The sequence below is a fragment of the Pteropus vampyrus genome, unplaced genomic scaffold (assembly GCF_000151845.1).
Source record: "Pteropus vampyrus isolate Shadow unplaced genomic scaffold, Pvam_2.0 Scaffold23, whole genome shotgun sequence".
In the NCBI taxonomy this organism is placed as follows: Eukaryota; Metazoa; Chordata; class Mammalia; order Chiroptera; family Pteropodidae; genus Pteropus; species Pteropus vampyrus.
The window spans coordinates 1,608,100-1,624,740 of NW_011888804.1; the positions used below are offsets into that span (position 1 = coordinate 1,608,100).

The 16,641-nt window shown below is 42.0% G+C and overlaps 1 protein-coding gene and 1 pseudogene across 2 annotated transcripts in view; one reads left to right on the forward strand and one right to left on the reverse strand.

Moving 5' to 3' along the window:
• The window catches only part of ANAPC5 (anaphase promoting complex subunit 5), a 35,814-nt gene extending 23,764 nt beyond the window's left edge, over positions 1-12,050 (forward strand). The window contains exons 10-17 of one of the 2 annotated variants that reach the window (XM_011355766.1): positions 46-227; positions 1,203-1,338; positions 4,581-4,655; positions 6,511-6,632; positions 7,074-7,181; positions 7,263-7,410; positions 11,145-11,307; positions 11,717-12,049. In XM_011355766.1, the coding sequence (XP_011354068.1) occupies positions 46-227; positions 1,203-1,338; positions 4,581-4,655; positions 6,511-6,632; positions 7,074-7,181; positions 7,263-7,410; positions 11,145-11,307; positions 11,717-11,928 (1,146 nt within the window). In that variant the 3' untranslated portion in view covers positions 11,929-12,049. Of the gene's footprint in view, positions 1-45; positions 228-1,136; positions 1,339-4,580; positions 4,656-6,510; positions 6,633-7,073; positions 7,182-7,262; positions 7,411-11,144; positions 11,308-11,716 lie in introns of both variants that reach the window. The other variant, XM_023528206.1, reaches the window with a different exon arrangement.
• On the reverse strand, positions 8,223-8,341 carry LOC111737025 (annotated as a pseudogene).
• Positions 12,051-16,641: the final 4,591 nt, after the last annotated feature.

The window sequence follows — 16,641 nt, forward strand, 5'->3', positions numbered from 1 at the left end:
TCATGTAATCTCTATCTTGGGTTGTGGGTATATCCGCCCCCTCAGTACCTCGCCTCCTTGGGGATACAGTCCCTCGTTCAGCAGAGGGCTTTTGCTGGGAAGACGGCAAACAAGCTGATGGATGCGCTGAAGGACTCCGACCTCCTGCACTGGAAACACAGCCTGTCGGAGCTCATCGACATCAGCATCGCACAGAAAACAGCCATCTGGAGGCTCTATGGCCGCAGGTGGGTCTTAAGGCGGAAGGTCAGGGCCGTGGGGGCATGACTTCTTTTGCAGACAAGCATTTGCTAGCAAATGGGTTCTGTGAAGGACCAGACAGGTCTTTCTTTCTTTGATGAAAGTTGTTCGTGCTTTATAGTTTCAAAATATTTTGTGCTTTGCACAGACCTTGCAGAGTTTTTTCCCAGGCCCATTCTTATTTATGCCTCCCAATGGCTCTGAGGTGACTGGTGGGTGATCTCCATTTTAGGATGCATAAACCAAGGTTCACACATCTGACCTGCCTGAGATCACAAGTGTAGTTAATAAGTGACAGAGCCAGGACGCCGAGCACCGCCCCCTTGCTCTGTGAGTCAGGAACCTCCTCCCTTTCACAGGAGGTGTGGGCTAGGGTCCCTCAAGGTGAGCATCCCCTGGACCCCAAACTGTTATGTAGAGAAAGAGGTGTCCTCGGAATAGCTCCAGCCTTGGGTTTAATTTTCATTTAGCCTCCTTTGGCTTGGAATAAACTTCTGAACCGGATTTTTAACCCTGGAGCCCTGCCACTACCTCACTGCTCACCTAGACAGTCTGCTGTTTTCGGGATTTCAGTAACGAAAGAAAATGCCCACTTTACCAATCTCGTTTCTGTAGCTGCGACCGCTTTTTGGCACAGCGTGGTCTGAAACAGCTGCAGACACTGGCCACAGTTTAGATTGCCAGAGCAGCTGGTGCCAGGACAGCATCAGGTCTGAGTTTAGCCGTGAAGACTGTCAGACGTGGGGGGGACCGCAAGGAGAACCCGAGTCGGCGGGGGGCTGGAGCTCGGTGCCCCGTTGGCGTCACCGGCGTCTCCTGTGGCACAGCTCACACGGGAAGCTTTCCCGCTCTGCAGTGGTGGCAGCTGCTCCCACAAGCCTTCCCTTTCCGCGCAATCACGGCGGGCTGTGGCCGAGGGGCAGCCTGGCCCCGACTGACGGGTCCCTTCCCCTCCCCGCCAGCACCATGGCGCTGCAGCAGGCCCAGATGCTGCTGAGCATGAACAGCCTGGAGGCGGCGAACGCGGGCGCGCAGCAGAACAACACTGAGTCGTTCGCCGTGGCGCTCTGCCACCTCGCAGAGCTGCACGCCGAGCAGGTAGGCCGCGACAACGCTCTGCCATTCCTTTTCTCTAGTGCTCCAGAGAGAGCAGGACAGGTCTGGGTGGCTGCGGGTGGCGGAGAGGGTGCAGTGGACTGGGTGCCGGGTTCGCAAAGCCTGTTGTAGGTGGGACCCCTTTCGGCATCGGTGAAGCGAGTAAGAGGTGAGCTGTCTCGGTGTGTCGACGGGAAGGAGGGTGACGGCAGAGCCGCGGGTGTTTACAGGAGAGCGGGAGCGTAATTCGGGGATTGTTAAAACGGTGACAGCACAGGTCCCAGGCCAGGCCCTGCGCTCGGATTTTCACGCGTGTCGTCTCACTGAATCCTTATCAAGAGCCCCACGAGGTCAGCTTTATTATTATCTCTGTTTCGCAGAACAAGAAACTGAGATCCAGGGAGCAAAGCCCTGTACCCACAACCGGTACCTGTCAGTCAGGTCTCCAACCCAAGTCTGAGCGACTCCAAGGAGGACAGTGGGAACATGACATAAACTTGATTTACGCCCAAGTAACTTGAGTGGTTCTCCTGACAGGGGTTTGACAGCAGGGTCTCGTGCTGCTCTGAGCTGCCTCTCCCCTCTCAGGAAAGAGCTCAGGGAAACCTCTTCTCTAAGCCCTCTGGTGCAGTAGACACTGCCCAGCTGTACGCGGCTTCCTCGATCATACTGTTTTTCTCCATCTTCGCGGTGGCCTTTGTCGTTAGGTCGCATCATAACGCTCGGTATTTCCTCATCTGCAGCCTGAAGGTCTTTGGGTGGCTCCACCCCTCTCAGAAGCCTTCCCCGTGTTTCGGCCTTTTGCAGTCCTTCGGGTAGCTGTGTAAACTGAGCGGGTGGGTGGGCTCTGGCCGGGGGTTCCCAGCCACCTTCATCAGCGCTTTCCTCCGGTACCCGGGACGCCTCGCTCCAGCTGTCTGACCTCAGAACAGCAGGCCGGCGTTCTCGCTGCGTGCTTTCCTCCAGCTTCATCAGCTTCTTGGTTTTTTCCCCTCCTAGCGGCACTGGAATTTCTTTCACATCCTTCTTTTCTTCTCTGGGTGCTACATGGAGCATTTGGTAACAGATGAGTCAGTGAACCTTCGGTCAGGTATTTGGTGTGACCCCCATGCAACTTTTTTTTCCCCAGCAGCTTTATTGAGATATAATTCATATGCCATACTGTTCACCCATTTGAAGTGTCCCCATGTGACTTTCTGAAGTTGAATTGTCTCCACTGACCCCAACCTTAAATACTGGAGTGACTTCCCTTCAGTTCTCTTTGTACGGTAGAAATGACTTCTTTTCTACTGTAATAGAAAAACTCCTGGACAGAAATCTTGTCTTGGCTAAATTCTTTAGCCTTGAAACTTTCTCTAAGGCCCATTGTTAGCATTCTGTGATTTTTTTCCTGGGGGTAAGACCTTGAAAAGTAACCGTGCTCTTTGAATCTACATTACTATTTCTTGTCTTCACCCCGCTTTCATCTCTGGGCTTATGTGAGGGACCCGCTGGTCCATCGTCGCCTGGCTCCGGTGGCCAGGATGTATCGGCAAAACCTTCAGTTGCAGAAGAAGATAGCAACCCATTTATTTCAGTTCTATCTCTTCCCCCCTTTCCATAATCTGCCTTAGAAAGACCTTTCTAGTGTTATAACATCAGCCATGCAGGTATACTCACTGGACTGATGACTGTCACATTTTTAATTACATAGGTTGGACTCACACCTGTGAAATTAAGTTTGGCCAACTGCGGAGAAGGCTGCTTTATCATGAGTCTCCATTTGCTCTTTTATTTCCTTTGTATGTGCTTCCAATTGTGTTCCGAAATTGATCTCCAAATAAATTGGATGTTGCCCTTAGGGTACGGCAGTGACTGGGGCTTGGGTAGGCCTATGAAGAATCTATGGGCTCTGAACTGCAACTTCCGAGCTTCCTCCTGTAACCCAAAGGCTAGAGGAAGTACAGCCCCCTTTGCTCTTTCTGCATAATTCTGATTCCTCATGAATCATTCCTCTCTCCTAGCCTCAGGGATGGCAGGCCTCAGTGGGAATGTTTTGAGGGAACATACAGCATGAGCACTGTTCTCTCTGCTCAGCCTAAATGTTTGACAGCAACTCATCTAAATCCACGTACCCAACTCCCTATGGCAGTCATGAAAATAATTGGCAAGACTGGCCAGTTAAAATCACAAGAATAAAGAAATTAATGATCTTTTATTGTAATTCAGTGTAATTTCCGTTTTAAATAACAGTTCACTTGCAGCCTGAGCTTCCGTATGGACAGAGGATGCATTAGCTGATCAAAGATTAAGACAAATTGAACAGCTTTTGGAGTCAATAGGGTGAACAACAATAACAACAATAAACTTCCCAACAATATGTTTAAAAAAGACATAAATATGCATTCACAGAAAAAGCGTAAGTTTAGACCCCAAAAATGAAAAATTTAAAATTTGGTCATTAAAAAAATTCACATTAATACAATAAAATATTAATTTCACCAATTAAATAGGCAGAGATGCTTAAGTATCAGGGGAGGAGAGAGGCACAGAGTGCTGGTGTGAAAGTACTTGCTACTTTTCTGGAGGGCGATTAGGAATATATGTCAGAGCTAAAAAGTGCCTGTCATTTTGCTCAGCAATTCAGCTTCTCAGGTTTTTAGCCTAAGGAAATAATTAGATAAGTATGCAGAGATATATGCACCAAGATAGTCATTGTAGCAGTTTTTAAAGTAGAAAAAATTAGAAATAACCAAAATATCCCAAACCATGAGATTATTTTGGTATACCATAGTCTCTTTACCTAATATTTCGATGCTATAGGTTTGTATTTGACACTGGAAAGATTCATTCATTGAAAAACTACTGAGTGCCTACCATGTGGTAAACAGTGCTATAGGCAATTTATAAAAATATGTATATCTATTTTTTGAATATTCGTGTTTTATATTTATGTTCATAAGTCTAGAAAGATATGTATCAAAACATTAACTATGATTTTGTTTGATGGGATCAAAAATAATTTGTCTTTTTCTTGTTTACATGTATTTTGTAAGTTTTTTCTAGAGAGAAGATGAATTAAATGTATGATTTAACAAATAAAATATATTAGAGCCTAAAATATGGCCCTTTGAGATTTGACAGGCTCTGCCTAGTGGCTTCCAGGGTACTGCACCAAGAACAGGTGACTCACGTCTGCATCCTGGGTGCGGGTGCGGCAGGTGTGGTTTCAACACAGCCGTGCTCATCTCGTCCTTTCTGTTTAGGGCTGTTTCGCTGCAGCTTCAGAAGTGTTAAAGCATCTGAAGGAACGATTCCCACCTAACAGTCAGCATGCCCAGGTAACCTGTCTTTTGCATGGCATTGGATTTATTTCTGAAAAGATTATTTTTACTATGTGGTTGTCAGAGTGGGGTATCTTAGAGTCGCCCCTTGGTTTCTCGTGTCTTGGTCCCTTTCTGTGACATCTGTGCATCGAGGTTACCATAGCTACTCAGGAGACTCTGTAAGCTCTCTTCTAGAAGGCTGAGAGATAAGCTCTGAGAAAAGATTTAAAGTCGGGTACTTTTTTTCTTCCTGTCTCCAAATATGGTTTTAAGTTAGTATTCTTTATATCTCTAACTGTATGGGAGTAAGAAAAGAAATCATCAGTGTCCTTCCGATAACTCGAGAATTAGGTTTCAGTTACGTTATTTTGTCTCACACTTTGCATCTCTAATCTTTCCCTCCCAGAACTGAGTGACCTTTTGGGAAGATGCTGCACTCAGAGGGAATGAACGTTATAAAGCAGTTCGAGGCCCTCTGTTCCTTATTGCACCAACTTTTTACCTCTGACGGTGCTGAGAAAACTGTTACAAGGGGCCTCTTTCTCTTCCCTCCCTTAACGAGTTTCGTCTTCAGTGGGTTAGGGAATTTGAAATCATAAGAGGCCTCAGCCTGGGATCTCCTCCCCTGGTCCCTGAGGCTGCCGTTCACATGGGCTGTTGGCTCCGCATCATCAGATACAGCGTGAGTGCCCATCTGCAGGCGAGCTGTGCTGGGCTCTGAATTCAGAGCACGCGGAGGGAAAGGCGGTGAGCAGACACGATGCAAGATAGCACCCGAGGGTGAAGTGTGGTTCTGTGGTAGCGCTAACGTGATGGAACAGTTTTCGTTACCTGACGTTCCAGCCATTTTTAAAGAAGGTGCACAATAAAATAAATAACCGAAAAGATACAATTTAATTCATAGTTTATAGACAAAACATGTATGACTGATAAATATATAACAAGATGCTCAATCTAACTAGAGGTCAGAGATAGACAAATTAAAACAATAATGAGATATTTCGTACCCATCAGATTGGCCAAAAGTAAATTACTGACTTTACCAATCATTGGTGAGCGTGTGGAGCAACGAGTAACGTCTTATACTCCTGGTGGGGTGTGTAAACTGGTACAACCCATTAGAAGAACAAACGGGCACCATATTAAAGTGAAGTGCACATGTCCTACAGCCCAACATTTCCACTGCCCGCTGTGTACCCGACATAAACCTGCACAGCAGGAGTGCATGGAAATGTTTATTCCAATATTTTTCAGAAGAGTGAAAAATCGGTATTGCCTAAATACCTATCAACACGAGAATAAATAAGCGGTCATTTATTTATATAATTGAAAACTATTCATCAGCGAAAGGAACGAATTACAACTTATTGCATTAACATGTGTAAGTCCCCCAAAACAATGTCGAGCTTAAAGGTGGGTTGTCAAAGGATGCATACAGTATGATGCTTTTTATACAAAGTTTAAAACCATACAAGATCGTACTGTCTACTGTTTAAGGATAATTGTATGTGTTGTAAAAGTATAAGAATGTGAATGGAATGGTATCAAAATCAGATCAAGAGCTTACTTTGGAAAGAGAGGAATGGAATTTATAAAGGACTGCAGTAGTATGTAATAGTATCTGAAGCAAGGAAATCAGAATGCTGCGATGTGACAAAGTTGATGACTGGCACACGTGTTTGTTATTTTATTCTTAGTGCTTTTTCACATAGTTGAAATATTTTAAGATAGTTTTTAAATCTCCCCCAAAAAGAATGTATGTGAATTGTAAGGATATTTGCTAAGCAAGCCAAAATACTTTTTTTCCTCTGTTGAATAATGAGGCGAACACTTGCCATTTTGTCCCTAATCGTATTTTTTTTCTTATTAGTTATGGATGCTTTGCGATCAGAAAATTCAGTTTGACAGAGCAATGCATGATGGCAAATATCATTTGGCTGATTCACTTGTTACAGGAATCACAGCTCTTAATAGCATAGAAGGTGTATATAGGTAAGAAACTTGGAAAACTCCAACCCAAAATGAATTACTTCTCAAATGGCTTTATTCTTATTTGTTTTGCGTGAATTAATTTATTACCTTTAGCTTAGGGAAAAACTTTATTCTATTTATTAGGTATTTATTACAGGAAATGAGAAAATACAGATAAGCAAAATGGAGAAAATGTGTACCATTCAGAGATAATCACTAACATTCTGACAGCTATAGTTCCAGACTTTAGTCTTGTGTGGTGTGTGTTACACATATGTGCTGACACACACACACTTTTTTTCCCCTCTTTTAACAAAAATTATATTAGGCACAGCTCTTCCATTTGGGGGGTCTAATTGCAGCCTAATTGAGGAAATGGGGACTGTAACCCCGAAAGTGACTGTATTCATAACCCTTGCAAACATCAACATAACCCCTTCTGTTTATTTGTTTCTGATTCAGAAAAGCAGTTGTACTACAAGCTCAGAACCAAATGTCAGAGGCACACAAGCTTTTACAAAAATTGTTGATTCATTGTCAGAAAATCAGGAACACAGAAATGGTGATCAGGTAAGAAAGGTCTCCCGTGCATCTCATAGGCGGCGCTTTGTGGTGGCCGCTCTCATCCCATGTCTTCCTCCTTGCGGGCAGTGTCCTGCTGTCCGTGGCAGAGCTGTACTGGCAGTCTTCCTCCCCCACCATCGCGCTGCCCGTGCTCCTGCAGGCCCTGGCCCTCTCCAAGGAGTACCGGCTGCAGTACTTGGCCTCCGAAACAGTGCTGAACTTGGCCTTTGCCCAGGTAAGCTGATCTCTGTTTTTATAGCACATATTTGTACTCAAGAACTGGCAAGTCTGTGACTGCTTTTTGGTTCTGAAAAGGATAATAATGAGCTTTCACTTCTTAACCTTGAAGTCTGGAGAATGTAGTCTCTGTGGCAAGCCCCCCATGGAAGTCTGGAGTTGTGAACTTGGCGGCAGGCTGCCACCTCCCAATGGCACTGGCTTCACCGAGCCATGTATTTATTTAGTGAGGGGAACTCGCCTCTTTATTGAGGACACTTGCGTCATATTAATGATTAGCTGGCCCAGAGCTATGCCTGATTTAACAAGGGGCTGAGTAGAATAAAGAAATGAGGAAGTCACATGTTCATTAAAAGATTTTGGAAATTAAGTTGTTTTATGTTTGTTTTCTATCTCCCTCTGTAGAATGGTAAGGCCACGAGAGAGGGGACTCTTGGTTTTTCTGTATCCTATGGTACCTAGAAGGTCTTGCATATAGTAGTAGCCTTTTAACAAATATTTATTGAGTAAATGAATTTCGAACTCACCGAAGGAATTTACTAACTAAAGCAGAGGTTCCTCAAACTAACTGTGCATTAGAATTATTGGGAAGTTTTAAAAATATCTATATACCTTCCCTCACCTTGAACCAAGTGTCAGAACTTGAGGGGGCAGCCTGGGCACCTGTTTTCCTTAGCGGCTTTCTCAACAATTCTTATTTTTTTCTTTTTTTTTTTTAAATTTTTAGGCGAGGCAACCCTTGCTTGATCTCACAGATTGCAAGGACCTTGTCAGCTTACAGTCTCTTATTTTTAATTTTTTTATTTTTTACGCCTACAGCACCTGGTCTTCCTAGGTGGTCTCCCATCCAAGTACTAACCAGACCTGACCCTGCTTAGCTTCCAAGATCAGACAGGATTGGGCTTGTTCAGGGTAGCATGGCCATTAATTAATTTCTTAATTAACATAAAATTTATGTAACATAAAATTCACCATTTTAACTATTTTAAAGTATATAATTCCATGAATTTTAGAATATCTATGTTTTATCTATATATGGATATATACTAATATCTATATAGATTTCTAATATCTACCTATATAGGATATTTTAGAATATCTATAGTGTTTTGCAACCATTACACTGTCTAATTCCAGAATATTTTTGTCACACCATAATGAAACCCCATATCCATTAAGCAGTCACTCTCCATTTCCCCCCCTTTCCAGCCCCTGGCAACCACTCATCTACTTTCTGTCCCTGTGAGTTTGCCTATTCTGTATATTTCATGTAATGGAATCATACGATATTTGGCCTTTTGTGTCTGGCTTCTTCACTTGGTGTAATGTGTTCAGGGTTCATTCATGTCGTAACATGTTAGTCCTTCATTCCTTTTAATGGCTGAATAATATTCCATTGAGTGTATATACATTTCATTTATTCATTCATTGGTCGATGGACAATTGGGTTGTTCCTACCGGTTATGAATAGCTGTTCTTAACATTCATGTACAAGTTTTTGTGAGGATATCTGTTTTCATTTCTCTTGCATATATTTAGGAGTGGAATTGCTAACATGATTCTGTTAAACTTGATTGATATTTATATACTGCACTACTGTTGCAATCCTGGGATAAACCCCAGTTGATTGTGGTGTACGATCCTTTTAACATGCTGCTGGCTTTGGTTTGCTAGTATTTGTCAAGGATTTTTGCTTCTATATTCATAAGGGATATTGGCCTGTAGTTTTCTTTTCTCGTGATAGCTTTACTTGCTTTGATATTAGGGTATCAGTGACCTCACACATACTGACCTCTTCTATTTTTTGAAAATAATTTGAGAAGGATTGGTGCTGATTCTTTGAACATTTCATAGAATTCACCTGTGAAGCCATCTGGTCCTGGACTTTTCTTTGTTGGAAGTTTGTTTTTTGTTTTTTGTTTTTTGGGTGTTTTTTGGGTTTTTTTTGGTTACTGATTCAGTCTCCTATAGGTCTGTTCAGATTTTCTATTTCTTTTTGAGTCAGTTTTGGTAATTTGTGTCTTTCTAGAAATTTGTTCATGTAGTCTAATCTATTGACATATAATTGTTCGTAGTAGTCTCGTGTACTCCTTTTTACTGCTAGGAGGTTGTTGAGTCCCCGCTCTCAGTCCTGATTTCAGTCATGTGGGTCTTCTCTTTTCCTTGGTCAGTCTAGCTTAACAGTTTGTTCATTTTCTTGGTCTCTTCAGAGAACCAACTTTTCTATTGTTGATTCTATTCTATTCTAAACTGGTTTTATTGTTTTTCTAATTCTCTGTTGTGTTTATCTTCACTCTAATATTTATTATTTCCTTGCCTCTGTTAGCTTTGGGTTTTCCTTTTTCTAGTTTCTTATGGTAGAAATTTAGCTTACTGACTTGAGATCTTTCTTTTTTAAAGTTTGCCTTTACAGCTGTAAATTTCCTTCACTGCATCCCATAGGTTTTGGTATGTTGTTTTTGTTAATATTTTCTATTTTCTCTTGTGATTTCTTCTTTGACCTATCAGTTATTTAAGATGTGTTGTTTAATTTCCATATATTTGTGAATTTTCTGGATTCCCTTCTATTACTGGTTTCTTATTTCATTCCAAAAAAAAAAAAAAAAGTGCTGTCAGAGACGATACATTGTGTGATTTCAGTTTTTATAAATTTATTATTACTTTGTGGCCTAACGTAGGATCCGTCCTGGAAGAAGTTCTGTGGGCACTCGAGAATGAATATTATGGTGTCGTTGGGCAGAATGCTCTGTGGATGATTATTCGGGCTAGTTGGTTTATGGTGTTGTTCAAGTCTTTTATTTCCTTATCTTCCTTCTAGTTATTCTATCCATTATTGAAAATAAGGTTATTATACTCTCAAACTGTTATTGTTGAGCTCTATTTCTCCCTTCAGTTCTGTCCGTTTTTGTTTCATATATGTGAGGATTCTCTTTGGTCTATATATCTTTCTAATTGTGTCTTCTTGATGAATCGACCCTTTTCACAGTATATAACATCCTTCTTTGTCTCTGGTAACAGTTTTTGACTTAAAGTCCGTTTCGTCTGATATTAGTATAGTCACTCCAGCTCTCTTTTGGTTACTGTTTGCATGGAATATCTTCTGTCCTTTTACTTAAGCCTGTTTGTATCTTTTAATCTTAAAGCGAGTCTCTTGTACATAGCATGTAGTTGGATTATTCTTTTAAATCTATTCTGCGAATCTCCGTCTTAATTTTAATTGAAAAGCTCAATCCATTTACATTTAATGTAATTATGGATAAGAAAGGACTTACTCTGTTTTGCTGTTTTTTCCTCTGTCTTGGGTCTTCTCGTTCTTCAGTTCCCCATCACTGCGTTCTCTTGTGTTAAATAGTGCGCCATTTTAATCCCCTGTTTCCGTTACTATATACTTCTGAGAAATTATCTTAGCAGTGCCCCTTCCTCCAGTGGTCCTTCTGCAGCTAGTTTGACCCTTTGGAATCACCAATCTTAAGGATTTCTGTGCTGAATTTTTTTGTAAAGACATAAACCTTTCCATAGTGTGGATAACTGTTCCCTACTGTGCCTATTGTGGTCTGAAATCAGATGTCACACATTGTAGTTTCTAAGGGTGTAATGCATATTAAATGTAGTGCATGTCAGGAAAAACGTAAGCTGGACATGGCGCTTCGGGAGAGGAGAGCCGGCAGGTGGAGGTGGGGGTGGGGGTGGGGATGGGGTGGGAGGTACAGTGCTACGATGTTTCTTTTTCAGCTCATCCTCGGAATCCCAGAACAGGCCTTAAGTCTTCTCCACATGGCCATCGAGCCCATCTTGGCTGACGGAGCTGTCCTGGACAAAGGCCGTGCCATGTTCTTGGTGGCCAAGTGCCAAGTGGCTTCAGCAGCTTCCTATGATCCACTGAAGAAAACAGAAGGTAGGAAGCCATACCAAGATTGTTAGGTAATACTATTGCAGAAGGCTAGGATGTAGAACCCAGAAGAAGAAAAGGCATTAAATTGGGGACGGTATTTAGATTCTGAATGTTCACAATTATATGACAGAGTGTCATGCGGCATTAAAGTGCTTTCACGTGCATGCTTGGCACAAAGGTTGAAGGCAAGTGAGTGGTTATTTTCTCTGTGGAACTAGGCGCCAGGCTGGAAATCAGGACTGAAGACCTTTTTAAAAACTTACATTAGTGTTGTTTTTTTTTTCCTTCTCAAAGAATTGAATATAGAATTGTCTGGTACATGTTAAATCAATAAAAGTAGATAACAGGTTTTGAAAACTGTATGTGAAGTGTCGCAGTAAACACATATGGTGTTTTCCCCACTTTCCATTAGCTGTGGAGGCCGCCATTGAGAACCTCAACGAAGCCAAGAACTATTTTGCAAAGGTGGACTGCAAAGAGCGAATCAGAGACGTCGTTTACTTCCAGGCCAGACTCTACCACACCCTGGGGAGGACCCAGGAGAGGAACCGATGTGCCATGCTGTTCCGGCAGCTGCACCAGGAGCTGCCCTCACACGGGGTGCCCTTGATCAATCATCTCTAGTGAGAATGCCCGTGCTGGCAGAGTGTAAGAATTCAGACTTGTTTACAGTCCTTCTCTCCACATAAATGGTGTATTTGATGTCTGCCTTGTCAATAAACTGCATTCTGATTTGTTTGTCTTATTTTGCTGCTAGAATATACATAATTGTTTTGTTCTCCAATTTCCTTTTGATTGCAAAAGACACCCAACTTTTTGTTAATACACAGCTATTAGTGTAAGTGTTAAAGATTATGTTCTTTCTGGGCAAAATTGTCAATACCGTATTAGAAACTGTGCACACTCCATCATTATATAAATTCATTTACACACATGCTCAGGTGAGACCCCTTTTGGGCATCAGTAGATCTCTCTAGGGGCTCAGTGGAGGTTCTCTTATGGCTAGAATTTCTTTCTGAAGCATCCTTGCTTTGTTGGACTGAATGGTGCTTGTGATGGGTCCGTGTGTGCTTGTGAGTGAGTACACGTTGGTCCCTGATGGGAGTTAAGGAAAAGATCTGTTCATGGTTTTTGGACCAGTGACAAAGAGCATATTTCAGTAATTTTCTGGGTGCTGGCTTTCTTTTATCTTCTGCATGTGTATGTTTTTTCTATACTTAACTATATAAATGAGGGATGATGATACCTTTAGCCTAAGAATTCATCATGAATAAGGGGATTATAAATTAAGAAAGCGACAGGCTCAGAGGTGTATGGGAGCCATCACTCAAGTACACAGTGTATATAATTTACGTATATCAGCCCTGCAATTAAGCAGAAGCTGGTTATTGCTTTGTTCATGAACATATCTTTGATTGTTCATGGAAAAATCCCTGTGTTTCAAGTCCAAAACAGCAACAAGGCACCAACCCAATTTACAGCTTCTATCATTGGCTCTTTCACCGTTAAATTTAAACCTGATGGGAAATAATTTATCTCCAAAGCTCTTTGAAACAGTGTAAAACAACTCCCACTCATGAGGGTGCATTTGCTAGCCAAAGACAGCTGCTCTGGAACACAAGAGGTTTGGTGTAAAGTTAGAGACACTAATTGGTATGTCGATGTTTAAGAATCTTTCCTAAAATTTATTTGAAAGGTTATATATGTAGAGGGTAAAAATTGAATATTCTTAAAGGTTGTATAGTAAAAATTCTACCCAGGAAGTTACCACTATATCAAGTTTGTTTTTTTTTTTAATTCCAAATACATTCTCTTACCTGATACCATTTCTGGTCAATGTATTTAAGATCCTTCCAGTCTAAGTAGTGATCTTAATCACTCTGCCTCAGTGTGAGAAGGTCCAAGAGATGAGGCAAAGTGACTCAGCTGACCCCTCAGGTATAAACATTAAAAAACTGAAGACAAACCTGGCTACATAATTTATGGGGCCCAGTGTAAAGTGAAAATACGAGGCCTATGGTGAGCAGAGCCTTAAACCTGGTGGCGGGCCCTTCTAAGCATAGAGCCCTGTGCAGATGCACAGCTTGCATGCCCGTAGGTGGCCTGCTGACCCTGCCCTCAGCTCGCACGTTCACCCAGGCAGGACTGAATCCAAAGCTAACCTAGAGTTTGTGGCTACCTGCCATCTGTTCTCTGGGGCCCATCTCTTCCAGGAAGGAAGAGTGGGTTAAACAGTTGGAAACGTCAGAGTGGCCCCCAAATTCAGAACTGTCTAGGTTCTAGCTAATTGGCTTTTTTCCTGGTGGAGTATTTGGTGGGTAGGGGAGAGTCAGACTGGTATTATGGGTGGTTTAGTGTAGGGGTGTAAAAATCAATGATTTGGTTAACCTGGAAAAGCATTAACCTGGAAAGCATTTGTTGGGTGAGAAGGGAATTGCAGCTAAATATCTTGTGGGCGTTTGGGCCTATATCAGAGACCTGAGCATGTATCTTCAAAGGGGAAGAGACGATGTGGTGACCCAAGCCAGTGGCTTGGCACAGTGGGAGCCCTACCCAGCAGGTTTGCTTTTGTGTTTCCAGCCCTGGGGCAGGCGGGAACAACTAGCTCAACACAGCGTGCCTTTTTGTAAGTTATTTATGTATATCAACACATCTAATCTTCACTACAATCCTGAAAGGCAGGCAGTAGTGTTCATCCCATTGAACGGATGTGGAAACTGAGGTGGAAGGAGGTTAAGTCACTCACACAGCTGGGATGTCGCAGAGCTGGGAATCCAACCTAATTTGGTGCACTACGATAGAGGTGCCTGTTCCCAGAGTTTTGAAAAGTATTGTACTGTTTTTGTGAACATTCTCTTTCAGTTTGTTGAACACATAATTGATAATATCAGTTGTCATTTGAGCATTATCTAGTGCTCAGTATAGGCCAGACACTGCTAGGTACCGTCACACATACTATCTCTAATGCTTGTAAGCTAAATACCTTTTTACAGGTGAGAAACTTAGCCCCTGAGATTTGGCCTGTCCTAGCCCCGTCGCTAGAAAGGAACCGTCAGGATTCTGTCCCTGTGTGATAGGCTGTCAATCTCCTTTCATCACCAGACTGCCTTTCTGTTCTCCTACGTACCTTGAATATTTCTATTGGTTCAGAGTGTTTTAAATTTTGTCCTGATGTTTTGGGTGGTTACCCAGATTCTGTTCTTTCTTGTAGTACATCTAAGACAAATGAAGAACTTCATCTGTGCCCCGCCCCCCCCCACTTCCCCTTTTGTGCTGTTGTTTATGTTTGGGACAAATAAACATATTAACCTCACTGTCCACTGAATGGAAACTTCTCAGCGTCTTTTTTTTTAAAGTCTTACTTTTCCACTCCTCCCCTGTACTGGCCAAGTTTTCTTTAAAAGAAGATTCGGATGCTTTGTTTACTTATTTTCTTGGCAATCTGTGTTGTCAAGACAACAAGATTGGTTTGCCTAGAATAGGATTTTCTGGTGTTCGTGGAGGAGAAAACTCAAAAAGCAAAGCCAATTCTTATTTTCATATCTCTCAGAGGAAAATGATTTCCTTGAGTGGGATGATTTCTATCACAAGAGGGGCTGAATGTCAATGAAAGGAAATTGTGATGTGCTTTGCTTTGTTCTAATTCACTTTAATAAGAAAGGCACATCGGTGATGGGGTTTTTAGCTCTGTGCTAAGTATATTAATAGTACCTTTGAGCACTTATGTGCCAGGCACAGAGCTATTATTATCTTTGCACACACGATTGTATTTAAACCTCAAGCGAGCCTGTGAGCTAGGTTTATTATCCCCATTTAACAGTTTATGAAACCAGAAGTCATTGTCCAAGGCCAACAAGCCGATAACTAGTGAAGCTGAAATTTGAACTGAGGTCTGACTCCACAGTCACTGCTTTCAACCACAATGCTGAAGGTAAAAAAATGATTCAGCTGTGATACCTATCTATACTCCGGGAATTTATAGCTCTATTGACAAGTCAGATTGCGTAAGTGAAAAGTAAAGAATAAAGACTCATTGGCTGAGCATCAAATAAATGGTACAGTCCTTGCTATAGGAGATCAGAGAGGAGAGAGAACTAGAGCCTGGGTCACCGCATTTCAGGAAATTCTTCCCGAAAGAAGTGGATCTTGGGCTAGAGTTTGGATTTCAATGTGTATTTTTTTACTGTTCTCACATAACTGGCTTCGAACTTTACACAGGTCTACATATATCTAAATTTCTGCCTGTTTGCTAATGTTCTAATAAATCAGGCATTTTAGTAACATGATATAAATATATGGGATTGCAGATTTTAATAAGTAACAGGAAAAGACAACCAATATAACTACTTGGTTTCTTGGGTAAAGCATGAGTCGTCAAACTATTGTCCATGGGTCGAATCTGGCATGCCCCCTGTTTTTATATGGCCAGCTAGCTAAAGAACGGTTTATGTATTTTAAATGGTTGAAGAAAAATAACAATATTTTGGGACATGGAAAATCATGAAATTCAACTTTCAGTGTTGTAAATAAACTTATTGGAACACAGCCTTATCCATTCATTTACTTTGGTCTATAGCTGCTAGAATGGCAGAGAGAATTAGTTACAAAAGACACCATACGGCCTGCAAAGCCTAAAATATTTACTATCTGGCCATTTATAGAAAAAGTTGCTGACCTTGTGATAGAGTCATAAATATTCAAATACCCCCATCATATTTTTGGGGGGGATAAAATAGAAAAATGCAAAACTATGCATCTACCATTCAGAATTGACTTAACATTGTGCCATGTTTCAAATCCATTTATAAGGAAAACGTATAAGACTTTATGACATTCATCAAACGACTAACACTTTTCATTTATCCATCCCCCTGATCACTTAGGATGGTTGTTCCCAAGTTTTTACTATTTCCAACAAATGCGTTCATGTTGATAATCCCAAGGAGGGTGGTCATCTTAATTGGAACACTGTGGACTGTTTGTGAGGACCCCTGCAGCCTGAAAATAGCGGTTTCACTATAGTCCACTCTGTCGAGAGGACTTTGAATCTTTAATTAATTTGGCCCTTGACTCCCTTCTCAATCTTTTTGGCTGCTTGGCAGGGTCACTGAGACACCCCCTGGGTAACTCCTGGCTCAGGACTGGGTTTCACAACTACTCAAGGCGGGCAGGTCCCGTAGCCCTTGAGGTCTTCTGTCTCCCACGCCCCGCAGCTGATACCCGCTGAAAGACTAAACACACTTAAGGCTCCAGAATAGTAAGGTGTTAGAAGGGGTAGAATGTTTGGGAAGAATATGTTTGTCACACAAAGCATCTAGGTAGTTCTCGGGGAAAAGC